This window comes from Sapajus apella, unplaced genomic scaffold (assembly GCF_009761245.1).
Source record: "Sapajus apella isolate SASKATOON/1434 unplaced genomic scaffold, GSC_monkey_1.0 scaffold4, whole genome shotgun sequence".
NCBI lineage: Eukaryota > Metazoa > Chordata > Mammalia > Primates > Cebidae > Sapajus > Sapajus apella.
Genome location: NW_022436944.1, coordinates 59,497,405 through 59,524,879, shown reverse-complemented (window position 1 = coordinate 59,524,879; position 27,475 = coordinate 59,497,405). Strand labels below are relative to the sequence as shown.

The window sequence follows — 27,475 nt, the reverse complement described above, 5'->3', positions numbered from 1 at the left end:
AAAGAAAAAGCCAAATTTCAATCATTAGCTGAAATAGAGGAGAAAAATCAATCAAGTCTTACTAGCTTACTTTCTGAATATATGGTTTCTTCCCAACAGACTCTACAATGGCTGCATAAGGGCCAGAGGAAACAGGGACAGAAAAGTGAAGATGCAGGTAATGAACGGGGTGGGGTGGGGGGGGGTCAAAAGAGGAGCTATTTGTTTCCACAAGCAGGGTGACAAGAATAGAGTGTAGAGGGAGATGGAGCAGGTCCCTTCAGGATGGGAAGGAGGCTACAGGAGAGGGGGGGGAAGGGGGGAAGCAGCGGCAAGAGCATGCAAGAAGAAACAGGAAGTGACCGGGTCTGGAGGAATGGCCCAGTGAGCAGCGGGGGCACCACAGCACATCCAGCAGGCTGAGGAGCAACCCTGTCTCTAAAAAATACAAAAATTAGCTGGGTGTGCTGGTGTATGCCCCAGGGCGCAAGCCAGCCTCCCACCTCAGCCTCCCAAGAAGCTGGGAGGTGGTGCAGCCATCCAGCTTGAGAGGATGAGCTGGGAGGACGGCTTGAGCCCCGAGGGTCAGCACTGCAGCGGTCCATGATCACACCACTGCACTCCAGCCTGAGTGACAGAGCAAGACCCTGTCTCAAATAATAGGAAAACGCAGAAAGAAAATAGAAAAGGAACCCAAACTGAAAAACCACATCCCCTCCCAATAAAGTTCAAAGACATAATTTTACATTATTGCTCACTGCCAACTCATCACTTCATTTTCTTTTTGCATAAACAGGACTCTTATAATTTTTTATTACTATTAAGGTAATAAAAAATTTCAAGGCTTAAATTCTTTCAGTGAGCCTTGCCACTGGTCCACCAAATGGCCCTCCTTAAATACTGAAAGCAGGTTGGGTGTGGTGGCTCACACCTGCAATCCCAGCATTTTGGGAGGCTGAGGTGGGTGAATCACCTGAGGTCAGGAGTTTAAGTCCAGCCTGGCCAACATGGTCAAAGCCTGTCTCTACTAAAACTACAAAATTAGCCAGGCATGGTGGTGCATGCCTGTGGTCCCAACTACTCGGAAGGCTGAGGCATGAGAATCGCTTGAACCCCGGAGGCGGAGGTTACAGTGAGCTGAGATTACAGCCTTGCACTCCAGCCTGAGCAACAAAAGTGAAACTCCAGCTAAAAAAAAAAAAATCCTGAAAGCAATATTGGACACTTTAACTGATTATCTTCTCCCACAGGCTTTACACTTCTCCTAGTCTCTAATTATAATGCCCCATCTCGTCATAATCACAATGCCATATGCCCTAAACCCGAAAATGTTCTGCAAACTCTTCCAACTCCAGCAGCCCCAGAAGACAGATGCAGAGTGATGATACAGCCCAAGCGTGGACATGAAAAAGAGGAAGTACTGCCATTTCCTCCCTGGGGGATAAAAGAAGCCAATCAAATATGGTCCTCAAGTGTGAGAACTTAAAATGAAGTTAGGAAAACAACAACTTATACAAGACCAGAAGAATATCAGTATGACACAACCAGGAGCCCAGTGGCATCCCTAACTTGAGGTGCAACGGATGCTGAGAACATGAGGGGGCTCACAGGGATGACTTCCCAGGAAAAGCGAGATCCTGAAAGAAATGGACTATTTGGACAGGTGAAGGGCTGGCCTTTTCAGATGAGGGAAGCAGCAGGAAGAAAGGCACAGAGGGAGGAAGTATCACTGCATGTGAAGAAGATAAGGGAGGCTCTGGTGGGGCCGGGGTAGAGCAGGCATATTGGAGAGGCAGAGGAGAGAGGACGGCCGAGGGGCAGTAGGGCTTAACTGCAGATGGCCCTGTTCCAGCGATGACTTCCGTCCTAGTATGCCACTTCTGATGCTGAATGAAACTTGCATTCCATTTGAAGGCTTTCCCGCACTCCTTACACTCAAAAGGTTTCTCGCCAGTGTGAACTCGCTGATGCTGAACCAGAGTGATCTTCTGACTGAATGTCTTCCCACATTCCTGGCATTCATAGGGCTTCTCCCCAGTGTGGATTCTCCGATGCACTATGAAGCGGGAGCTACAACTGAAAGTTTTCCAGCATTCGTTACATTTGTAGAGTTGTTCCCCAGTGTGGAACCTCTGGTGCTGAAGAAACACCGAACTGCGGCGGAAGGCCTTGCCGCACTCTTTACATTCATATGGTTTCTCCCCAGTGTGGATTCTCTGATGCTGAATCAGGGCTGTATTAGAACTCAAACTCTTCCCACACTCCTTACATTCATAGGGCTTCTCACCAGTGTGAATTCGTTCATGGATGAAGCAGTCATAGCTACACCTGAAGGCCTTCCCACATTCCTTACATTTAAAGGGCTTCTCCCCAGTATGGACTCTCTGATGCCGAATCAGTTTTGAATTGTAACTGAAGGCTTTTCCACAGTCAGCACATTCATAGGGCCTCTGTCCACCGTGGAGTTTCTGATGCTGAAGAAGGTGGGAATTTTGACCGAAGGCTTGTCCACATTCCTCACATGAATATGGTTTCTCTCCAGTGTGGATTTTCTGATGCCGTGACAGTTTTGAGTTATATCTGAAGGTTTTCCCACATTCTTTGCATTCGTAGGGCTTTTCATTAGTGTGAATTCTCTGATGCTGGTGAAGGTCTGAATGTGGGTTGTAGTAACTGCCACACTCACCACATTTATAAAACACCCGTTCTTTAGCAAAGTCTTGCTTTGTAATGAGATGTGTGCTGACACTACTTTCTTCCAATTTCCTGGCTCTCTCTTCCCTTTCAATGGTGGAAGATTTATGATCCTGGACTGTCAAATCTGTGCAATCTCCTATGTTTGTTTTCTTCCCTGTATCATGTAGCTGTGACTTCCCTAACCTGTCCTTGAAGTCAGGGTGCTGGGGAATGTCTGTCAGCAGTCCCTCCACTATCAGTCTGTGGGACTCTGATTCTTTAAAAATGTTTAGCTGTGCAGTTTGTTCCTCAGTCTTAGTCTCGGTTTTACCACCTAGCATGATAAAAGGAAAACACAAGAGAATGCCAGAAGGGAAATGGATTAATCAGTATCAACTTGCTCTAGACACATTAATTTTTTGAGAAAGACATAGCCACGTGATGGTACCTCAAAGGGAAAGTAAAAAAACTGGAGGTGGAGAAGGTAAGCAATCCCACATGAATGATAAAAACAGTGTGGATGGCAGAAGATACTGATTGAGGCAAATGGATAAAGAAAAATGGGAATGGGGTGACGTTGCAGGAAGGGGAAGCAATGAAGAAAAGCAGAGGAAGTCAAAGGTGAGAAAAGCAATCTCTAAACCGGAGAAGAGAAAGATGGGTAGGCAGCTCTAGCACCGCATAGTATCCAGAGGTCTGGGAGCTCTCTACAACAGTGGACCTCAAAGCCCAATCAAGGCATAAACCCTGTCAAAATACTTTAAAATACTCTGTAGTTTTTAAAGAAATGTTCTCTAGTTCTCTATCACAAGCCTGGCTGGACAGAAAGCAGTTTGTAACGCTGCTGTTTATGAAGGGTTCATGAGAAGAACACAATTTTAGAACCTAAGTGCTGTCCTCTGGGAAACTAACCTTTAAAAGAAAAAAAGGCCCAGCCAAGAACCTGCCCAGAATGGAGATGGCAGTTGGAGTTGGGATATGGAGATCATGCATTCACTGGCAGCACCATCACAAAAAAACCTTCTTTGCCTTGTCAAGCACCAGAAGTATGACAAATGAAACTTCCATTTTCATGTTTTTTGAGCCTTGTTGACCATGACTCACATTTTGGATCCTAAACCAATACAGAGACACACACACACACACACACACACACCTGAAATAGAAACAATGTTCTTAATAAGAGTAATGTATTCACGCCAGGCATGGTGGCTCATGTCTGTAATCCCAGCACTTTGGGAGGCCAAAGTGGGCAGATCATCTGAGGTCAGGAATTCAAGATCAGCCTAGCCAACCCTGCGAAAACTCGTCTCTACTAAAAATACAAAAAATTAGCCGGGTGTGGTGACAGGCGCCTGTAATCCCAGCTACTTGGGAGGCTGAGGCATGAGAATCGCTTGAACCTGGGAGACAGAGATTGCAGTGAGCCGAGATCACACCAAAGCACTCCAGTCTGGGGGACAGGCCAAGACTCTGTCTCAAAAAAAAAAAAAAAAAAAAAAAAGTGATGCATTCACAATAGGCTTTATAGTATTTTAGTCTTTATTTATAGCTAGTACAGTCTAATCTAATTTTTAAATGCTGGTAACAACTTATTGGTGAGTTGCAACCCTGAGTTTAAAGAATATGGTTCTAGATCTTCAAGAACAGTGGTCTCAAATGGTGTCCCTGAACCATTATCATCTGAGAACCTGTTAGAAATGCAAATTATTGGGGCTGGGTTTTGTGGTGTGTGCCAGTAGTCCCACCTAATTGGGAGGCTGAAGTGGAACAATCACTTGAGCCCAGGAATTTGAGACCAGCCTAGGCAAAATAACAAGACCCTATATTGAAAAAAAAGAAATGCAAATTCTCAGGCCCGCTCTAGTCTACTGAATTTGAATCTCTGGAGGTGGCACCTGGCAACTGTGTTTTAACAAGCTCTGCAAGTAACTCTGATACATACCAGAGTGTGAAATTTACTACTCTATAAACTAGAAAAGACAGATTAAGGCTGCTCTTTTCATTGTTTAAGGCTGCACTTTCCCAAAAGGCGGCCACTAGCCACATGTGGCTGTTTAAATTTAAATGAATTAAAATGGAATAAAATTAAAAACTCAGTTCCTCAGTTGCCCTAGGCACACGTCAGGTGCTCATGTGATTCTTCTGGCTAAATAGACCATGTGCACCTGTGGCAAGGGGGCAACACTAACAATTGCAGGAAGGATGCCGGGAAAGCCTCTCGATTACCTCAAATGCTGAAGTCAATTTAAGGCACTGGTTGAGGCAGAAGTGGGGGAATTAGAAAGGAGCATTTGCCTTATAGAGGCTCCAAATACCATAAAAGATTGGCAGAATATGAGAACCAAGCAACTGAATGAGGAAGGCTATATACCAAATCTCTGACTGGTCTTTACAATTATATCAATTCAGTATCTTTCATAAAAGAAAACTATTCATCCCCAATATATAAACAAGCTTTCTTTCAAAAGCTAATGTAAAATTCAGTGTCTAGGAATTCAGAAAAATTCCAATTACATATATAGTTTTACACACACACACACACACACACACACACACACACACACATACAATGTTCTTACAAAAACAACTTCTAGCTGAGCACGGTCACTCACACCTGTAATCCCAGCAACTGGGGAGGCTGAGGCAGGTCAATCACTTGAGGTCAGGAGTTCAAGACCAATCTGGGCAAAATGGTGAAACCCTTTTGAGCCCGGCTAAAATTACAAAAATGAGCCGGGCATGGTGGTGGGCACCTGTAATCCCAGCTACTTGGGAGGCTGAGGCAGGACAATCGCTTGAACCTGGGAGACAGAGGTTGCAATAAGCTGAGATAGTGCCACTGCACTCCAGAGTGGGCGACAGAGTGAGACTCTGTCTCAATCAATCAATCAATAAAAAGCCAAGTTCGTGGCTGGGTGCAGTGGCTCACGCCTGTAATCCCAGCATGTCGGGAGGCCAGGAAGGTGGATCACAAGGTCAGGAGTTCGAGACCAGCCTGGCCAACATGGTAAAACCCTGTCACTACTAAAAATACAAAAATTAGCCAGGCATGGTGACGTGTGCCTTAAGTCCCAGCTACTCAGAAGGCTGAGGCAAAAGAATCACTTGAACCCGGGAGGCAGAGGTTGTGGTGAGCCAAGATCACGCCACTACAGTCTAGCCTGGGCAATACAGCGAGACTCTGTCTCAATAAAAAAAAAAAAAGAAAACCAAGTTCTTACTATATTATATTTATATTCCTGAGCTGACCAACCAACAGAAGTCTGTTTGAAATATATACATATATGTATATATATGTATATAGATAGATATACATTTATATGTATATGTATAGATAGATAGATAAATTACAGATAGGGTCTTGCTCCGTCACCCGGGCTGGAGTAGAATGGTGTGATCCTAGCTCACTGCAACCTCAAACTCCTGGCTCAAGGGATTCTCCAGCCTCAACCGCCTGAGTAGTGGGCACTACAGGCACATGCCCAGCTAATTTTATTGTTTGGTTTTTTTTGTAGAGACAGGGTCTTGCTATGTTGCCCAGGCTGGTCTCGAACTCTTGGCCTCAAGCACCCTCCCACCTTGGTCTCCCAAAGTGCCAGGATATAGGTGTAAGCCACTACACCCAGCCTGAAATTCTTTAGCTTTACAAAGAAAAATGGCAGAAAATAAAATGGCTGGACTGGTCTTTTCTAGTTTGGGGATGAAGTTCTGGTAAGCAACACTTCTTTGAATAGGAGTGACTATTTTCATCCCCACAACCATCATAGGACAAAGAGCTCTTTTTCATGCTAAATTGTTAACAGAAAGGTGGAGGCAAAGCTGGGAAGGAGGATGGTGGGTTTTCCTGCTCACCTGTGCACAGGCCTCTCAGGGCTTCTTCCCCAGCAAGCGTCCAGGGGTCTGGGCCCCAGGCTGCTTCTCCTTGCTCCAGCCGGAATATCAGATCAGGTTTGGGGAATGGAAATGCTGCTAGAGGAGAAAGAAAAGGAACAGGAAGCTGAGGAGAATCACCAGTGACCTCCCTCTCTCTGCTTTGCCAGGTAAAAATAAAAGAGGATGCCCCAGGAGACTAAGTGAAATCAGAGAGGAGTGAATCTACAGAATCTAAGGAAGGGCTTGAAGCTTGCTCTGGCCTCTGAGGACAGAAAGCTCCCACAGTCACTGGAGGTGTGTACACGAGGGCCCTAGGGGACTCACAGATAGGCAATAGGGCCAAAATCACCTCCCAGGAACTGGAAGATGGAAGGAATGAAGGCAGTGCACCAGAAACCTTCTCAGTTCTCTCTGTTCCCAGAGGAAAGCCGCCTGCAATTAAGTATCCATTAGGAATCAGGGAAGAGGACAGTGCTGTCAAATACCTAAGTGAACCCAGCTCTTTCTCCATCTAGCTACTCCTGGCACTGGGGATTAGGGAGCTCAACCAACAGGGCAACAATTCTGAAGGTATTCGAGATCCTAGATCTGCTAAGGAGGAATCTAGTAGTCCCCAAGGGCAGAAGCTGAGTTTCAGAGAGGAAGAAGGACTTACACAAGGAAGTTACAGTTGCATAATTCTCCAGCATCACCTCCCTGAACAGGGCCCTCTGAGAAGGCTGCAGGCTGGTCCATTCATTCTGGGTGAAGTACACAGCCACATCCTCAAAGGTCACTGGCTCCTGAAACAAGTTCCTTCTCAAGCCCTGCATAAGAACACAGGGAAAGGCCTGAATTCCAGGAAAGGCATAAATTTACTGGAATCCATGGCACTGAGCCCCATGGAAGGTTTGTACTGGCAAGGAGAGCCACACAGCACCCCAGCTGGGGCAGCCCTGAGTCAGCATTCCAACTTTCCATGTGCATACCTCTGCAGCCTTAATATTATCATCCTAAGCACAGAGCCCAGCACCTGCTGTTCTTTGCTTGATGATCACGTCAACCCATGTCTGGTTCCACAGGCCAGGTATATTTTCTGGCATGCTTTCTAAATCGGCCATAGCGGGTAACCATCTTTCACCCTCCCTCCATCCATCCTGAAGCACCTATCAGGGCCTTCCACTCAGCTTCTTTCTGGTCTTCCTCCCCTGCATCTTCTGCTACAGACAGGGGAGTGATTTCATGGGGATAAGGTTCCTTTCATCCTGGATATTTCTCCCCTTTCTATCATCTTGCCTTATCAGAAGCTATTAATATTTCTCCCTTGCCTGGATATGTTGGCTCATGCCTGTAATCCCAGCACTTTGGGAGGCCAGGCCAGGCAGATCACCTGAGGTTGGGAGTTGAAGACCAGCCTGACCAACATGGAGAGACCCTGCCTCTACTGAAAATACAAAATTAGCTGGGTGTGACAGTGCATGCCTATAATCCAAGCTACTCAGGAGGCTAAGGTAGGAGAATCGCTTGAACCCAGGAGGCGGAGGTTGCAGTGAGCCGAGACTGTGTCATTGTACTATAGCCTGGGAAGCAAGACTGAAACTCCATTTCAAAAAAAAAAAAAATAGTTCTCCCTCCCTTGAAGGTGATGTGCAGTGTTAACTTCGTCTCCTAACACACTTCACTCCAGGACAGGATAGCAATCTCCCACTTCTGCAGAGATCTGCCCACTGCTGTCCTCTTTTTTTTTTTTTTGAGACAGAGTCCAGCTCTGTCGCCCAGACTGGAGTGCAGTGGCACCATCTCCACTCACTGCAACCTTCACCTCCCAGGTTCAAGCGATTTTCCTGCCTCAGCCTCCCTAGTAGATGGGATTACAGATGTCCGCCACCACGCCCAGCTAATTTTTGTATTTTTAGTAGAGATGGGGTTTTACCATGCTGCCCAGGCTGATCTCAAACTCCTGACCTCAGGCGATCTGCCCGCCTCGGCCTCCCAAAGGGCTGGGATTACGTTATAAGCGTGAGCCACCGCGCCCGGCCAATGCTGCCCTCTTCACTGTGTGTCTCTGTCTTTCTGCTTCCCACTAAAACCACCTCCAGCTTCTCAAGGAAGAAGGAAACATCACAAACTATTTAGACCTTTGCCCCTGTGTCAGTCACTTTTAAAACAATTTGCTCAATCATTATAGCACATCTGTGAAATAAGAATTATTTCCATTTTCAGATGATGGGAATCAGCAATATTAAGCACTTTGAAATAGACTAAAAGGAGTCCTCTTTGAGTATTTATTACAAAGTTGTATACGGAAGCAAAAATGTCAAAATGAGCTGACCACTTTTATAGAAATTCGTCCCACTGTGGCATCTCTCTAACTCATACCATAGTCTTTCTCAGTCCATCATGTCAACAAGCTTTCCTTTGTACTTAAGTCTCTTCTGAGCGAAGAAATATAACATGGAAGTACTAGAAGATTTGCAGTCCTCATTGTAAAGATCATCAATGGCAAAAATCATCAATGGATGCTAAATCTAGGAGGAAATTTTGATGAGAAGCAGAATATTTGCATGATCTTAAATGTCTTTTCATAGACTGCTTATTAGTTCCAAAAGGAAAACAGTAATTATACAGTAATCAGATAGCCCCTTAACCAGAAAGTTCAAATGTGGCTGGCGTGACTGAGGAACTGAATTTTTAACTTTAATTGATTTTAATTTAAATAGGCAAATGTAGCTAGGGAGTACCTTATTGGACAGTGCAGAATAGATACAGGTATTAATACCCTTGTCTGACTTTCTTCAGAGTCAGCAGCTGGGAACATGGACCTCACTTTTTCTTCACATTATGCTCTACATTTCCATGCCTCTGAAACACTGCTCTGATTACCAGCACATTCTTTGGTTCCTTGTTTTCTGAAACACTTAGCTTCCTCAGATCCTGCTCTATCTGTGGTCACTCTTCTTCTGTCCTGTACTTGCACTTACTTTCTTCATTAAGTGGGGCTGCTGACTCCCTCCTATGGAAGTGGGTTACAAAGGCAGCACAACACAGTGGCAAATGGCACAGATGTTAAGGCTGTGGTTCTCAACATGGGGGCCATTTTGCCCCCCAGGGAGTATGTGGCAACATCTGGAGACATTTTTAGCTGTCAAAGCTGCAAGTGTGGTGGTAACAGTAGTGCTACTGGCATCTAGTAGATAGCAGGCCAGGAATATTGCTGAACATCCTATAATGCACAGGACATCCTATAATGCACAAACAAAGAATTATCTGGCCCAAATGTAAATGCTGCCAAGGTTGAAAAACCCTGCTCTAAGCCAGACTCCCTAGGTTCAAATAGCATCTCTAATACTCATCAGCTGTTAATCTTGGATGAGACAATTAAACTTTCTCTGCCTCAGCTGCCCCATTTGTAAAACTGAGATCATAATAATAACTATTTGATAGGACTCTTACAAGGATAGCATAAGTTATTATCTGTAAAGCACTAAGATATCACCCGGCACATGATATCATTTAAATCTCAGCTCTTACTACAACCACAGATGAGACTGGAGGAACTTCCTAGAAGATTCTAAGTGACAAATGTTCCTCTTAGAGATTGTAGCAAAGACTGACAGGTGAGTGTGTGTGTGTGTGTGTGTGTGTGCCCCCTTTCTTTCTTAGTATTGGAACCCTAATTTTACCTGACGTTGCACTCAGCCCTGGCAACCAAGTGGGGCCAATGAAATGCAAGTAGAAATATTGTTAGGGAATTATGGGAAAGTTCCTACAAGAGAGGTTCACATTCTTTTGGCAGCTCCTCTTCTAGCTGGAAGGCACACATGATGGCTAGAGATCAAGCAGCTACTTTGGACAATAAAGTTGCCTAGAACATATGAAATGCTGCTAGGATGGTAGAGCAGAAAGACAGAGCCTGAGAACATCCACACTAGCCCTGGATTGACTCTAGACACTTCTGTATGAGAGAGAAGCCTTTATCTTGTTTAATCCACTGTCACTTGGGGTCCTCTTGGTGGAATCTAATCCTAAGTGATTACTGCACTTCAGGCAAAGCACAGCCTACCTCCACAGATATTTAAACACTTCCTGACTTGTAGGAATGAATATTTGCCAAAGTGTTCCAACAGTAGTGGATGATCCAATATCCACAAAAAGGAGGACACACACATTACTTTTCAGTCCTTGGGATGGAGCTTTCTCATTTTACATGATACATCCACTACGTGATAAACTCAGCTTTCTCATTACACGATCTAGGATCCAGGAGAAAAAAAACAGTAAAACCATCAACTACCACCAAGAAAAGTCTGGAGGGACAAGTGCTCCCAATGCTACATGAATTTGTGCCAAGAAAGGATGCAGACTCTCACAGAGGTTAGACTGATGTCTTCACATTGAGCTAAAGGCCCTGGCTTCAGCTCCAAACTCATCACTCCTCCAAAAATACACCTCCCTCGTCAATCCATACCTTCCAAATGCTTCCAGTTCTGCCTTCACTGTACCTTAACTGAATGGTCTGCAGGGCAAACTCCTCCCTTGGAAATGTCTATTTAACCTGAGAAGTGTCTTTTCTTTGTGTATTGTGATGCAGACAAGCACTCCTCAAATTTTAATGTGCCCCTTAATTTTCCAGATCTAGTAAAAATGTAGGTTCTGATGCAGGAGATCAGACATTTTCCTAACAAGCACCCTCTATAATGCAAAAGCTGCTCGTCTCCAGGCCACACTTTCAGTTCTCATGCATGCAGACTCTCACTTTCTAGGATAATTCATTCCTTCTTTTCCAACCTACCTGACCCTCCCAAATTCACCAACTCTCATTCATCAACACCCCTAGCATACTCTTTTGCCATACTCTATGAAGGATGTTAAACGAAGCATGGGACTGGCCAAGTCAGGCTACTAGGCCTGTGCTGACTTTCCAAACCTGTTCTGAGTATGGAAAGCTGAAAGAAAGCTCTGCTCACCTGGAACCACAGTGTCTGGAGCATGGCTGATGACCTCTGGCTTCATGCACTGCCCTCTAGGTTTGGAAAAGCAAGAACCTGTGGAGCTAAGAGAGAACCGCAATGAGACTGTCTTGCCTCCTACACGTGGTTCCACCTCTTCCCTCTGTCTCCTGCCACTAGCACTGCAGATGTTCTTAGCACACTAGCTGCTCCCATTCACCCTCTCCACTGATTCATGGGATGCTGCAAATGCTCCCTCTGCATATTCTCCTGTGGATCTGCTTGGTGACATTGGGAACTCTACAAAGAATATCTGTAAAGCAAGAGTCAGGAACTGCAGTGGATTCGTGGCTGTTTAGAAAAAATATTCTTGGCCTCACTATGAATACATTACTAAATAGTTTGTGCTGAATGCTTCTAGTGATCATGGCAATCCAAAACAAGTCTCTGGAGAGACAGCAGGATATAACGGGGACCCCTAAACAAACCACAGGCTGCACACAAAATGTAAGTGGTGACCTAGCCCTGGGTGACAAGGGTAGGACGCTCAATGTCCCGGTTGGTGATGCTGACCGAAGACCTAACCGGGATCTGAACGCTCCGCCCCAAGCAGGGGACCCTATGGTCACGGCTCCCATCCTCCCCATGAATACCGCCGCCCGGAGGACATCAGGCCAGCTCTTCGGAGCAGCAGGGTCGATTGCGTCTCTGAGGACGGGGTGCTGGGCCCCTCGGCGACCTCTGCAGGGACCCAACGCCCGACCTCCAGAACACGTAGCCGAGAGAGGGAAGCCCGGGAAACTACTGGAGCGCTCGCCAGGTGGCCAAGGCGGAAGCACTAGCGGGCGGGCAGTCGGCCCCCTTCTGCCTCTCTAGGAAGCCGGGAGGCTGGCCCTTCTCTATGGTTCCCCCGAAGCCAGACTCCCACCCTTGCCTTGCCTTGCCTTCGCCACAACCGCTCTGCGCCTGGTTTGTTTGCTATTTTCTATTGAAATTGGGATCTGGCTATGTTGCGCAGGCTGGTCTCGAACTCCTGAGCTCAAGCGGATCCACCTCGGCCTCACAGACGTGAGCCACTGCGCCCGGCCGCGCCTGGTTTATTTTCTCCTAGGTCTTGGTACCCCAACTACATGATAAATTCCTCCATATTTAACAATTAATTCCTAATGTAATTAACTTAGTTGCTAACTCCCTACCTAATTTACTTAATTCCTAACTTAACCTTCTGATGGCTTTATAGCCCCTGTCTCCCACTTAATGACTGTGACCTAAGACCATGGGGTCTGCACTCTCACGGTCTGCGTTCCTGGCTCCACTCTGTATGGACTTGCTCAAGTCATACTCAACTCGTTGCCTCAATTTCTCAATTGAGAATGGTAATAAAAGTTTGTGATTTATAAACTCAATGCATTAACTGAGTCCATTCAGGAAACTGTTTTGTAAACCAAAAATAAAATTCTAAGTCTCCCAACTAACTGAATGGACCACTCCTCTCCCCCAAAAGCATTCCATAGAAAATCTGATGGGAAGTAGAGAGGTTGGACTTGGAATTCAGGCACTACAGATCAGCATTAGCATTAAAACAGAGATCTTGAGGCTAAAACAAACTATATACCAATAAGACACCAAATTCCAACCTGACTCTATAGTCTCACATGACAGATTGCAGGCCCTGAAAGAAATGGAAGTATTTTACCCTAAAATATATTTCTTTGACATATTTTGAAATGGCCCTGTAAAGCTGTCTCTGGTGGTGAAAATCTACATCCTGTAAAGAATCCCCTTCACTTTCGAGGCCTTTTCCTTGATCCAGGAGAGAATCATCTAAGAGAGTCTGGCATCTTTTGAAGTCTGATAAGAAACATTTACAATCGTTTCTCTCTGAAGCCTGCTACCTGGCGGTTTCATCTGCATAATAAGAACATTGGTTTCTAAAACTCCTTAACTCAGACATTCCCTTCTATTGATTCCAGGTCTTTCAGTAATAACTGTCAACTAAGTGCCAGTTAGAAATCTTTGAATCCGCCTATGACCTGGAAGGTGCCCCCACACTCCCCGCTTGGAGTTGTTCCTCCTTTGTGGACTGAGCCAATGTACATCTTATTGATTGATTTCTTATGTCTTCCTAAAACACATAAAACCAAGCTGTAGCCTGACCACCTTGAGCACAAGATCTCAGGACCCCCTGGGGCTGTATTGTGGGTCACTGGTCCTCATATTTAGCTCAGAACGAATCTCTTTAAATATTTTGGTTTGACCCTTTTTATGGACAAAGTCCAGTTCTGTACCAAACTAAGTCAAAATAAGCGCTATATTATTGCTGACATTATTATTCTTGCATATCTCGCCTCTCTCCTGTAAGACACTCCCATAAATCTTTCTGCAGTCCAGATTTAGTAATAGTCATGGCAATAGTGCCTCCTATTGGCCAGGCATTGTGCAGATAGCTTGGAGCTAGAGGTCTGGATTTCAAATTGCCTGTTGATTTCTACTTGATTATTCCACAAGAGCCTAAAATTCAAAATGTTCCAAATTAATCTCATCATCATTCCCTCATCCCCCTGTTCCTCCTTCAGGGTTCCCCACTTCAGTGGATGCACCAGTTTGCATCCAAGCAACTCAGTCATCTGGTAGTCATCACTGACTCTTCCTCTGCATCTTCTTTCCCCTGGATTACTGTGTCGGCCTCCTAACCATTTCTGTGGTCTCCAGTATAGACCCCACCAAATCCTTTCTTTCCACACTGCAGACAGGATGATTTAAAAATGCAAGTCTGGATGTGAATTGTTCTGCTTTGTAAAACCCTTCAGAAGCACCTGTATCTTTTAGCTATTTTCCCTTAATTTTTCAGATTTGAGAATAGCTGCCCCTAAAACAAGGTTTTTTCTTTTTTTAAAAAAAAAGGTCTTGTCACCCAGGCTGGAGTACACTGGCACCATCATGGCTCACTACATTCTCTAACTCCCAGGCTCAAGTAATCGTCCCACCTCGGCCTCCTGAGAAGCTGCAAGTACAGGCATGCATCACCACACCTGGCTAATCTTTTTTTCTTTTGTGAGATGGAGTTTTGCTCTTTCACCCAGGCTAGAGTGAAGTGGCGCAATCTTGGCTCACTGCAACCTCCACCCCCCGGGTTCAAGCGATTCTCCAGCCTTGGCCTCCCGAGTGGCTGGGATTGATTATAGGCACCCACCACCACACCCGGCTAATTTTTGTATTTTTAGTAGAGATGGGGTTTCACTTCTCAAGTGTAGAACAAGTAATCCCAAATTGCCCATATTTTCCTTATTACACCATACCACTTGCCTATTATCAAAAGCAACTCAACGTGCTTTTTCCTTTACCTCAGTAAAACTTGAAGTCAACTTTTGCTTAGAAAATAAGCTTCATTTAAAACATATTCCTGGCCAGGTGTAGTGACTTACACCTGTAATCCCAGCACTTTGGGAGGCCAAGGCAGACAGATTACCTGAGGTCAAGAGTTTGAGATCAGCCTGGCTGACATGACAAAACCTTGTCTCTACTAAAAATACAAAATTAGCCGGGTGTGGTGACGCATGCTTGTAAACCCAGCTACTCAGGAGGCTGAGGTAGAAGAATCGCTTGAACTTGGGAGTTGGAGGTTTCAGTGTGCAGACTGTGCCACTGCACTCCAGGCTGGGAGACAGTGAGGCTGTTTCGTGTACAGCTTTGTAGTATTCAGATCTATCCAGGATCTTTTATTGCCCCAAATTACCTAAATTTTGTAGTAGACAGAACTAGTCCAGCCTTCTATATACAGGCTGAGTATCCCTTATCTGAAATGCTTAGGATGAGATGTGTTCTGATGTTGACATTTTAGGGATGGGACCTAGGTCCATACAGGAAATCCATTTATGCTTCATATGCACATATCCTTACGTATGTCTTCCTTAGAGACACTGTGTAACTCCAATGACTATAACCCACCAAGAGGGTAGGCTAGGGATTTTCCAATTGCAGTGTCACAGCTCAGTTCCAGATGTTGAAACTGTTTGGATTAGAAATATGCTCAACCGAAGTACCTGAAGGTCCCTCCACAATCCCCGCTTGGAGTTCTCTTCTTTGCAGATTGAGGCAATGTACATCTTACATGTATTACCTTACGTCTTCCTAAAAACATAAAACCAGGCTATAGCCAGACCGCCTTGAGCACACGATCTTAGAATCCCCTGGCGCCATGTCGTGTAATTTTTATACTTATTTTTTTTTTTTTATAAGAAAATTTGCACAGGCATGGTGGCTTACAACTGTAATTCCTAGCATTTGGGAGGTCAGGGTGGGTGGATCACTGACCTCAGGAATTCAAGACCAGCATGGCCAAGATGGAAAAACCCTCTCTCTACTAAAAATAAAAAAAAACTAGCCGGGCATGCTGGTACACGCCTGTAGTCCCAGCTACTCAGGAGGCTGAGGCAGGAGAATGGCTTGAACCAAGGAAGTGGAGGTTGCAGTGAGCCAAAATCGTGCCACTGCACTCCAGCCTAGCCATCAGAGCAAGACTGCCTCAAGAAAACAAAAAAAGGCCAGGCGTGGTGGCTCACGTCTGTAATCCTAGCACGTTGGGAGGCAGAGGTAGGGGGCATCACCTAAGGTCAGGAGTTCAAGACCAGCCTGACCAACACAGCAAAACCCCAACTCTACTAAAAATACAAAAAAAACCCTGGGCAACACAGCGAGGCTGTCTCAAAAAAAAATAAAAGGAAAATCTGCTAGATTATTGGGCATCAAGAGGCTGTCACCTTACCTATTTATGGCAAACATATTTGTACGATGGAAAAAAATGTTCTGAAGCTAACGTGACCTTAAGAAAAAAAAAAAATGCCACCTGGTGTTCTAAGTTATCATGATTTCTCATGACATGATCAGTAATGATTCTGCACTATCCATCCAAGTATGGGCAGAGAGTGAGATTAAGGAACTGATTATTTAATGTTTATTATAATCCTACTAGCAGTCTGCCTCCTAACCCCAGCCTCAGCAACAGGCTTTAAATCCAAAGACTTAAATAGATTTGCCAACATGACGAAAAGAACCTTTATTACTTTGTATAACTGCCTCTTATGCTTTCTTGCCAGATGCCTTTGGAGCAGGTGCTTTCTGGGCTGGAGCTTTTTGACCCTTTTGAGCTTTTGGAGCAGGCGCTGCCTTCTGGCCTGTGGCTTTCTGGGCAGGAACCTTCTGGGCTGGAGCCTTCTTGCCTGCGGCGGTCATCTTTTTTGCTGGGACTTTAGCAGCAGCTGCAGCAGCAGCACCCTTAGCAGCAGGTGCTTTTTTGGGAGAAGCTTTCAGGAGAGCTGCCTTTTGAAGCTTCTTAACTTCATTCTTGATTATTCTGTTCCTCTGAAAATTATCAATATACAAAAGCACTTATTGTGTATACAAAAAATAAACTTCAACTTATGCTGGTTTTAGAAAGGGCCATTAAGTGGTCTGTTCCCCTACAACTAAATCTAAATAAAGGTAACAATTCCATTAGAACATCATGAAATACAATGAGGATAAATTCTCCCTTTTCACAGAAAGCTCCCAAGAGGCTGGCAGCTTCGAATAAGATTTGGCTACTGCTCCCTTGTTATTCTAAAGCTAAATTACACAAAAGTACAGATCTTAAATCTTACCATTTTCTTTGCCTTCATAACTTTAAAACGATCAAAATCTGTCATCTTGGCTTTCTGTTGAAAAATAAAAATAAAAATTATCCCTCTCACAATACCTTGAAACCTCAAAAAAAAAAAAAAAAGAAAAAAAAAGAAAAAGCCAGAATCCGAATGACTGTAAGTGATTACCCTTTCTCTGGCTTCAATCTTCTTGGCCCATCGAGTGGCTGCCCATTTCGTATTGATATCTGCCTTCTGCCAGGCTTGCCGGACATACTTCTGGCGGGCACTAGAACGAGCCAAGACCACAGAGTCAGGAATCAGCTTTGAAGTCACTCATTAGCAAGGACACTTCCTTTGTTCCTCAAAAAGCACTCTTCCTGTTACAATTCTTTGTCTGCATAAGACAACATCTGGCACAGTATGTACTTATTTTTATTGTGTTTTGTAAGACAGAATAGCTTGTAACTTCAAGCGTATTTTAATCAAAACTGAAATCCAGTCCCATTTTTTTTTTTTTTGAGAGAGGATCTTGCTTTGCCACCCAGGCTGGAATACAGTGGAGTGATCATGGCTCACTGCCGCTTCAACCTTCTGGGCTCAAGCCATCCTTCTGCCTTAGCTTTCCAAGTACCTGGGGCTACAGGTGCATATCACCACACCCAGCTAATTTTTGCATTTTTTGTAGAAACAGAGTTTTGCTGTGTTGCCCAGGCTGGTCTCCAACTCCTGGGCTCAAGCAGTCCTCCATTGTGGCCTCCCAAAGTGCTGGGATTACAGGCATGAGCCACTGCACCCAGCCCAGTCCATTTTATGAATTTAAAAACTACCTCTCAACCCAGGGCAGTGGCTCACACCTGTAATTCCAGCACCTTGGCAGGCCAAGGTGGGTGGATCACCTGGAGACCAGCCTGTCCAACATGGCAAAACCCCATCTCTACTAAAAACACAAAAATTAGCTTGGCATGGTGGCAGGTGCCTGTAATCCCAGCTACTTGGGAGGCTGAGGCAGGAGAATCGCTTGAACACAAGAGGCGGAGGTTGCAGTGAGCTGGGATGGCACCAATGCACTCCAGCCTGAAAAAAAATCCCCCAAAACCAAAACCACCCCACTTCTAACCATACATAATTCCACTCTGGCAGTGAATCTGTTGAAAACCATTCATTTTCTTTTTTTTATTATTTAAAGACAGGGTCTTGCTCTGTTGCCTAGGTGGGAGTGCGCTGGTGCAACGTTGGCTCACTGCAACCTCTGCCTCCTAGGTTCAAGCAATTCTGTCTCAAGTCACCCAAATAGCTGGGAGTACAGGTCTGCACATCACACCTGGCTAATTTTCGTACTTTTAGTGGAGATGGGGTTAGCCAGGCTGGCCTTAATTCCTGTCCCCAAGTGATCTACCAGCCTTGGCCTCCCAGAGTGCTGAGATTACAGGTATGAGCCACTGCACCCAGCCAACCCATTCATTCTCACAACAAACAAGGTAATTAATGTTCTTTTTTTTTTTTTTTTTAATTTTACAGTAACAATTTATGGCCAAACATCCTAAAAATAAAATCCAGGGTGTTTAGGGATCCAAGGCAGAATTATGAGAGTCCCTAGTGAAAATCTAAGTTATCAGATTTTTTCTACTGCTTTGATGTATCCTCAAGCTTTACCCCAATTGTGCTTTCAAACGATGTGGTATGTCACAGCAGCAGCATCGCCATGATACACTCCAGGTTGTTCAAGTGGCATGCTTTCGACCCCTAGTCCCTGAAAGTCCATGTGTTAATACACGTCAGGCAGGGTCTGTAGTGCTCGGCATACAAGTTTTTGACTATTTTAAAGCATGCAACATTACATTACATCTACTTTATCTGTAATGGCCATGTGACAGGACACGTTCAGTACACGTTCCACCGCGTTCCACCGCATCATCATTGTGGGTTGAATTAACTGTATAGCAACCACTAAAATGTTTTAATTTATAAGTCAAAAAAGAACTGCTACGCTACTCGCTGCCTCATTTAAATGTAAGCCAGGGATACAACCTCTCATGTAAAATACCGTACAAATGACACACACTAAGAGCTTACCTAATGATGTAGTATTTTTGTTTACTTTAAGCTAAAAGTTTGGCAGAGACCAGAAGAAAGGAGGATGGCAAGTCTGAACAGAGGCAAAACCCTAAATTATCAAGGTAGAAAGGTGACCTTAGGACATTTTATTTTTTTTTTGAGACAGGGTCTCACTGTCACCCAGACTGGAGTGCAGTGACATGATCAGGACTCTCTGCAGATTCAATCTTGCTCAAGTCATCCCCCCAACTCAGCACACGCCCTGCCCCTGCTCCCATGCTGGGGATTACAGGTGAGTGCCAAATGCCCAACTAATTTTTTTGTATTTTTTGCAGGGATAGGGGGGTTCACCATGTTGCCCAGGCTGGCCTTGAACTCTTGAGCTCAAGAGATCCTCCCACCATGGCCTCCCAAAGTATTAGGATTAAAGGTGAGCATGCCCAGGACATTTTAAAAGTAAATAATCCCTGTCTACTTCTACGATGTAAAACCCTCTTCAGGATGGCTCTGAATCTTTCATACCGTTTACTCTAAACAAAGTTTTTACTAGTATAAACAAATCTGGGGATGGTAGGAAGGGGTGATGATTGGTGGATAGTTACCTGTGTGGAAACTTGAGGATGAAATCAGTGAGCTGCATGCACTTGAAAGGCATGGCCTGTCTCCTCACCTGAGTGCAAGGTCCATCAACCAAAGCCTAGAACACCAACATCAAGAACTTCAGTGCAAAATCTAATAGCAATTGAATTGGTCAGATGGTTCTGTACAATTACTTATCCGTTCAGGGTCATCAAACCCACACTACTATTTAAATAAATTGCTTAGAAAAGACAAGAATTACTCTATTTGAGTCACATGCTTTATATATGCTGGATCTGTTCTAAACTCACTTTACGCATCTAGTAACTCATTTAAACCTAACCAACGTTTCAGCCCATAACTGGCTCTAGCTTAAATGGCTGGGATAATACTAAAATTCAATATTAATAGCTAACTTGAGGCTGTGCTTAAAACCCTTACCCTACATTGCCTGTTTCCTCAATGGTAAAATGAAGTTACTACCCATGGCATACTTACCTTATACAGCCATCGAGACAATTATTGTTGCCATCTGCAGTGCATACATCCACTGCCACGTTTAGTAAAAAGCTGTGACACTTACCCTGTTCTGATCAATAACATCTACAATCGCGACCAATTTTCCGGCATGAGGTCCAAAGGAGACGTAGGCCACCCGGCCAACCTCCACGAAGCGCCTGAACACCTAAAATTTGGGGAGAAAGGACAATGAGACTTACCTAAAAACACTCGCTAGTTTATATGTCACTTACTGCAGCTAGAGACGACATGGTTAAATTCAGCGAAAAAGAATGCTGCAGGGGAACACACGCCCGAGCGCCAGGCGCCAACCTGAATGGACGAAATCGGCAGACGCCGCCGTAACTAAAGCCCGGGTCCCGTCGCCACCGCCTGCCAGCTCCCAGCTCCGCAAGGCCGGGGCGGCGGGACAAGGCTCTCGGACCACGAGCGGCCTCCTGCCAGCTCCCAGCTCCGCAAGGCCGGGGTCCACGGCTCTCGGACCACGAGCGGCCTCAGCAGTCCAGCTCCAGCGGCCGAGGCGCGCACGCGGGGCCCAAGGAGCGCCAGGCCTGCCGGGTCCTCCACGCGCTCGTCAGCCCCAAGTCCGGGAAGTGCCCGATTCCGGGGCACAGCCGGCCCAGGGAGCCTCACCATGTGCTTCCCAGGACCCTCCGGGAGCCGTTCGGCGCCTCAGCTTCCCAGCGGACGCGGAAGTAGAGAGGAAAGATCGCCAGCCCCGGAGCCCGCAATAGTAAGACTCACCATGTTGGCGGCGTCAGGCGAGAAGGAAGGAGGCCCGTCCAACCGTGCGCATGCGTAGAAGAATGCACCGCCCCTGCGGTAACGAGACGCTGACGTGGGCACCGATTGGTTGGTGCGTGCGTGCGTGCGTGCGTATGCGCACGCAAGCTCACTGGGAAAACATGGCGGAACCGGCTGGAGCTAAATTGCGTTTTCGCAAAGTTGGGCGGCGAGATTGTTTTTGGTGATTTGGATTGGAGAGCTGCAGGAACGTCACCTCTTAGTAATTTAGGATTAAGAGTACGGAAGCTATGTCTTCCGTTGATGGCATGCCATTTGACTTCCTTTTTACTTCCCCAAATTTTATTTAAATGTTGGTTATTCATAGCTTACTACTAGGTCTGTTGGCTCCTCACATTCTTTTTTTTTTTTTTTTTTTTTTTTTTTACGCCGGGGTTTTGTGCTGTGTTTCCCCGGTTGCAATGGCGTGATCTCGGCTCACCGCAACCTCCGCCTCCTGGGTTCAGGCAATTCTGCCTCAGCCTCCTCGGTAGCTGGGATTACAGGCACGCGCCACCATGCCCGGCTAATGTTTTGTATTTTTAGTAGAGACGGGGTTTCACCATGTTGACCAGGATGGTCTCGATCTCTTGACCTTGTGATCCACCCGCCTCGGCCTCCCAAAGTGCTGGGATTACAGGCTTGAGCCACCGCGCCGGCCGGCTCCTCACATTCTTAATTGATCTCAGTAACTTTGTTAGCCTTTTATTTTAAAGTAATTCACACTTATAAATATATTGCTAAACTAGTGCAAATAATTCCCATAAACGCTTCTAGATTCTACAAATGTCAACATTTTGCATTTGCTCTGTCATTCTACCATTTGAGAGGAAATTGCAGATATGATGTCCCTTTATCTCTACATTCTTTTTTAGAGAGAGTCTCGCCCAGTCGCCCAGGCTGCAGTGCAGTGGCGGTTCCCTGCAGCCTCTAACTTCTGGGCGAAGACGATCCTCCTGACTCGGCCTCCCAAAGTGCTGGGATTACTGGCGTAAGCCACCATGCCCAGCCTATCTATACATTCTTAAAATGGGTATTTCCAAACAACAGAGATTCTCTTACATCATCAATAGACTTATCAAAATTAGGAAATTAATATTGCTATTATCTAACCTGCAGTCCTTATTCAAATTTATCAGTTGTCCCTCCTATGTTCTTTGGAGCAAACGGGAAAAAAAAACTTTTTTTCCAGATTCTGATCTAATGGAGGATTGCAAATTGCATTTAATTATCAGATCTCTAGTCTTTAACTGATAGTTGTAGATTTAACCGTTAAATTTGTAACATGGGTTTGTTGGAGTTTTCCTCATTCAATTCAGATAGTGAATTTTTGGTACAAATGCTATGTCCTTGGTGCATCACATCAGAACACATCTATCCATCTACACATACACACACATATTCTATTTAATTTAATTTAATTTAATTTTTTGAGACAGATTCTTGCATTGTCACCCAGGCTGGATGATCTCAGCTCACTGCAACCTCGACCTCCTGAGTTCAGGCGATTCTCCTGCCTCAGCCTCCCGAGTAGCTGGGACCACAGCTGTGCACCACCACACCCAGCTAATTTTTGTATTTTTAGTAGAGATGGAGTTTCACCATGTTGGCCAGGATGGTCTCGATCTCTTGACCTCATGAACCACCCACCTCAGCCTCCTGAAGTGCTGGGATTACAGGTGTGAGCCACTGCGCCCGGCCATGCCTTTTAAAAAGAGATAGGGTCTGGCTGTGTTGCCCAGGCTGGAGGGCAGTGGCTATTCACAGGTCTGATTGGGGTCCACTACAGCCTGGAACTCAGGGGCTCAAGCAGTTCTGCCTCAGCCTCCGGAATAGCTGGGGCTACAGGGACACACCATCACACGTGGGTTCCCAATATCGTGGTGATATTTTATTTTTTAGATTTTACCCATGCCAGTGCAGAGAGATGTTACCTTTCATCTCTTGATTAAGGTCATGGTCTTTGCCATGACAGTTCCCAGATGCATTGCAAGCCTTTCCGCTTGTGTGCCTCCGGAAGGCCCGCCCTCCTCGTCCAATCACCGAGAGGGAGGGCACGTTGAGGGTAATGCCAGGAATCAAGATGGCGCCCTGAGTCCGCGCTCAGCCGCTTCGATCTCTACCTGAAAAACCGCATCCCGTCTGCTACACCCAACCGGTTGGTTCTTCAATCACAGGAAGGGCAGCATGAGCATGACGTCAGGCACAAATATGGCGTTTTGGACGCGCTCAGTAGTTTGCGGCCTCTACTAGGGCGCAGCCGGACGTCCAGTCACCAAGGAGCGCGATCCGCTCTTCAGTGTGGAGGCGCTCAGGCTTAGGAGATGTCGGCTGGTACTGTGTGCGAGCTGTCCTGTAGGCCGTCGCCCGTGCCCTGAAGCCGCGTCCCTCTTCTTGGGCTGGTTGCGAGGGACGGGTGTGCACGGCTGGGAGGGCGTCGAGCCTCGGGTTCTTGCTGTGGGGCGTACACCTGGGGCACTGGTGCCGCGGCCCAGGTGGGGGAGGCGAGGGACAGCAGCAGCGCGTCCATTTGCCCCACAGTCTCTGCGGCGTCGACGTAGCCAGGACTGCCTACCTGTAACCAGACTGACCCCTGCATTTCTGTCAGCTTCATCTGACTAGATGTGTCTTGGTTTTTTTGTTGTTGTTCGGGCACTGGGGTTGGAGGCGTCAATGTAGCAGACAAAATATTTACCTGAAGCCCTAAAGAAAAAGAAATCCAAGCCAGTGCAGCAATCGAACTAAAAGCGGTACAGAATCCTGACTCCCTTGTTCCTATAACCCTCCCGAGAAGTGAACCAACCCTAGTTAGACCAAATTGACATAGTAGCCATGTGCATAACTTCCTGGCAACGTGGACAGGTGCATTTATATTCAGGAATGGCAGGTGTTTGTTGTTTCCGTTTTTGAAATTTGCAGTCTTAGGCATCCTGAAGCTGAGCGAGACTGTTCAAGCCCAGTCAGCCTAAGACCACCAGAGACAAACCTGTAGTCAACAAAACCAGGCCTATCGACCTTTTTTAACGAGGGTGATTGCACACCAGAGACACCATGGGGGCATTTTACCAAAGAAAGGAAAAGATAAAAGTTACAGGAGTTTGAGGAATTGTAAAGTTTAGATGGAACTTAAATAAAACAGTTTTAATAGCCTCAAAGCAAAGCAGGACTGTGAAAAAGGGTCAACATCAGGCCTAGCCTGCAGAGTGGACCCATGGTCCTGTTTCTTTGAAAACCTCTTCTCTGCACCTTTGCAACTGGCTTGTAAATTGAAGCTATGTCTCTGTGTTAAAGTGACTTAGACCCTCCAAGCAAGGTTTTTTATTCTTACTGACAAAATTTCAAACAGCAAGTTTCTGAGGGTCTTTGATTTTAGAGAACAGTGTTTCTCAGTGAGAAAGTGAGAAAGCCGCAGTCACTCAAACAGGGTTATTATGACACTCTAGATTAAGCATGTCCTTGGCAGCAATAGTTTCTTGTTAACTTTGCAGTTATCTTTATTTGTATTTGTTTTTCCTGCCTGACGAATAACCAGGCAGATTTTTCTTCTCAAACTGAACTTGTATTTACTCAGGAATGCTGATGGTATAGCAAGAAGGTATTCTGAGCATTGTATCAATGGGGAAGTTCTAGAGCTTTCCTTTTGCAAAGCAGGAGGTAAACTCACAAACCATAGGCAATGACACACTCTGGAATAAGAAATAATAATGAAGAGGAACATTGCTCTATTACAGAAATCTGAGTGAGATGCAAATGAAAGTTATCTGAGCAGCTCAGTGATTGCCCGCTTCCAACTTCCTGTTCCCAAAGAGGCTGATAGACTCGGGAATGGGTCAGGACTCTTGGGATGCAGTGCCCAACTCCTCAGTAGTACAAGTTTGTCCAACACTCCAAATGCCTAGATAGGGTGTGTGTGTGTGTGTGTGTATGTGGTCTTTCCCTTTTATTTACCAAACAAGGAGGTAGTGTTGGTTTCTGTAATTTTTTTTTTTGAGATAAGGTCTGACTCTGTCACCCAGGCTGGAGTGTAGTGGTGCAACCACAGCTCACTGCAGCCTTGACTTGCTGGCTTGAACCATCCTCCCACTTCAGTCTCACAAGTAGCTGGGTCTACAGGCACGTGCCACCATGCCCAGCTAATTCTTACATTTTCTGTAGAGATGAGGGTTTCATTATGGTCCAGCATGGTCTCAGACTCCTGGATCCTCTTACCTTGGCCTCTCACTGCACCCTGCCACGTTTTTTTGTTGTTTTTTTTTTTTTTTTTTCTGTACATATTTCACATCAACGGACTGCAAAGTCGGTAGCTAGAGAGCAGCAAGCAAAATCAAGATCTTTGACACGCTTCACAACAACATAAACAATAGGTGGGGTAATATAAACTAGGAACCCAGGGTTGAATCACTGGTGTATGCCAAGTGACTAAAACAGTGTCTGGAGTAGAATAAGCCCTCCATAAATATTTTGAGTGAATGACTAAAAAGGCAAAGCCTTAGAACATACTAAATGTCCATCAAAAGAGGTCTGTTTAAATAAACCTGCCTACAGAACAGCTGAAAAGCACCAGGCAAATCACATTGCTAGCTGTACTGATTGAGAATGCTTTCCAGGATAGGAATGGAAAGTTCCGTGTGTGTTGGAGTCTTAACAACACTAGAAATAGAAGCATGCTGCAAAGAGCTTTCTGAGAGGCCTGCTAAGTAGGTGAAATGCTCTTGTATCACCATGGAAACGACTCTCCCCAAAAGGAATGACTACAGGGACAGGTGCTGGATAATGCAGCATAGTGAACATGGTGGTAAACAAGGATGCAGAATGAGGGACGAGGACATTCAGGGAGGGGAGATGCTGACATGGCGCCATCTAAAAGGAATGAATGTGAATTAATTTATGTAGCAAATACTGAATGCCCCATGTGTGCCAGAAACTGTTCAAGGCATTGAAGACATAGTAGTGAAGGAAACAGGCAAAAGTTCTACCCTCATAGAATAGACATTCTAGTGGGTAGATACAGAAAATAAACAAATAAGTGTGTCCTATGGTGGTAAATGCCACAGAAAAAATGAAAAGGAGGATGGAGAGAACTAGGGTGGAATTGCTTTAGGAGGAAAGGGTAGTTATTTTAAATAGGAACGTAAGGGAAGGCCTTGAGGAAAAAGTGACACATGAATAGAGTACTTCAGGAGATGAGTGAGCAATTCATGTGGATGTCTGGGCGATGGCACTTCCAGGCAGAGGGAACAGCAGGTTCTCTCAGCGTGCGTGTGGAAGAGCAAGGAGACCAATGAGGCTGAAGTGGGTGCTTGAGGGAGAGATAGTACGAGATGAAGGAGCCAGGGCATGTAGAACCTTGGAAGCACTGGAAGGACTTGCTTTTACTCTTGAGATGGGAGGCAATGGATGCTTTAAATGGAGCGGTGACATGATCTGACATGTTTTTAAAGATTATACAGGCTGTTGGGTTAAGAATGCCCTCCTCGCCGGGCGCGGTGGCTCAAGCCTGTAATCCCAGCACTTTGGGAGGCCGAGGCGGGTGGATCACGAGGTCAAGAGATCGAGACCATCCTGGTCAACATGGTGAAACCCTGTCTCTACTAAAAATACAAAAAATTAGCTGGGCATGGTGGTGCGTGCCTGTAATCCCAGCTACTCAGGAGGCTGAGGCAGGAGAATTGCCTGAACCCAGGAGGCGGAAGTTGCGGGGAGCCGAGATCGCGCCATTGCACTCCAGCCTGGGTAACATGAGTGAAACTCCGTCTCAAAAAAAAAAAAAAAAAGCCAAGATGTAACATCTAACACCCCATCATAGACTGTAGGAGGAAAGATTTTTGCAGCTACAACGTTGGTTTGGGCTTTAGATGTTACATATTGGCTTCTTTTTTTTTTTTTTTTTAAGGATTAAATGCATTAACATTTGTTAAATGCAGTAGCAATATGTAAAAAGGGACAATGTTGGGCCTGGAAACCTGAGTTTTGTGTATCTCTGTACCAGCAGGACACTGTCTCAGAGGTCACCTTGGTACTAATAAACAAATAATAGGAACCCAAGTTGTACCAAATATTTACCATGGGAAGCAGCACTAGGGCTTAAGTTTCTCTTGGCGTAGATCCTTGATCAGAAACATTTCTATTATGAAGAATTTCCACATATACAAAAATAGAATATATAATAAAATCCCATGTACACATTACACTTTCTCAGCAATTATCCACATAGGGCCAATCTTATTTCATTTCTACTCATTTACTACTCTCTCTTCTGTTTTGTTTTAAAGCCAATTCAAGATATTTTAACCATAAATACCTCAATATGTATCTAAAAGATGATTTCTTTAGAAGAAATATAACCTCAATAGTATTATCACACCTGAAAATTAACAAAAATTCCCTATTATCTTCAAATATTTATTCCAATTTTGAAGGGGTACTTGCACCTTTATCTGTATTTTCTGAGCATCTGTA

At 45.2% G+C, this 27,475-nt stretch overlaps 2 protein-coding genes and 1 long non-coding RNA gene across 8 annotated transcripts; 1 reads left to right on the top strand and 2 right to left on the bottom strand.

Annotated features, from left to right (window-relative positions):
- Positions 1-1,093: 1,093 nt before the first annotated feature.
- ZNF619 (zinc finger protein 619) lies at positions 1,094-12,823 on the bottom strand. 3 transcript variants are annotated; one of them, XM_032271257.1, is made up of 5 exons: positions 12,033-12,823; positions 11,478-11,563; positions 7,187-7,337; positions 6,511-6,624; positions 1,094-2,989 (listed from the first exon to the last, which is right to left on the bottom strand). In XM_032271257.1, exons 2-5 carry the CDS (start codon positions 11,499-11,501, stop codon positions 1,584-1,586), a joined length of 1,695 nt encoding a protein of 564 aa, XP_032127148.1. In that variant the 5' UTR covers positions 11,502-11,563; positions 12,033-12,823; the 3' UTR covers positions 1,094-1,583. The 3 variants fall into 3 exon arrangements, with proteins under 3 accessions (XP_032127148.1, XP_032127137.1, XP_032127156.1); XM_032271246.1 differs by having other exon boundaries at positions 6,511-6,627; positions 12,033-12,819; XM_032271265.1 differs by having other exon boundaries at positions 6,511-6,627; positions 7,187-7,313; positions 12,033-12,818.
- Positions 12,824-16,490: 3,667 nt separating this feature from the next.
- RPL14 (ribosomal protein L14) lies at positions 16,491-21,082 on the bottom strand. Of its 4 annotated transcripts, none has more exons than XM_032271282.1 (6): positions 20,978-21,082; positions 20,298-20,399; positions 19,738-19,832; positions 17,267-17,366; positions 17,099-17,152; positions 16,491-16,820 (listed from the first exon to the last, which is right to left on the bottom strand). In XM_032271282.1, the coding sequence occupies exons 1-6, from the start codon at positions 20,978-20,980 to the stop codon at positions 16,539-16,541; spliced, it is 636 nt and encodes a 211-aa protein (XP_032127173.1). In that variant the 5' UTR covers positions 20,981-21,082; the 3' UTR covers positions 16,491-16,538. The 4 variants fall into 4 exon arrangements, with proteins under 4 accessions (XP_032127173.1, XP_032127182.1, XP_032127190.1 ...); XM_032271291.1 differs by having other exon boundaries at positions 20,867-20,997; XM_032271299.1 differs by lacking the exon at positions 20,978-21,082 and adding exons at positions 20,546-20,667; positions 20,727-20,798 and having other exon boundaries at positions 17,099-17,366.
- Positions 21,083-23,076: 1,994 nt separating this feature from the next.
- On the top strand, positions 23,077-24,718 carry LOC116544681. The gene is made up of 2 exons (XR_004265997.1): positions 23,077-23,174; positions 23,936-24,718. It is a non-coding gene; the product is annotated as an uncharacterized LOC116544681 (long non-coding RNA).
- Positions 24,719-27,475: the final 2,757 nt, after the last annotated feature.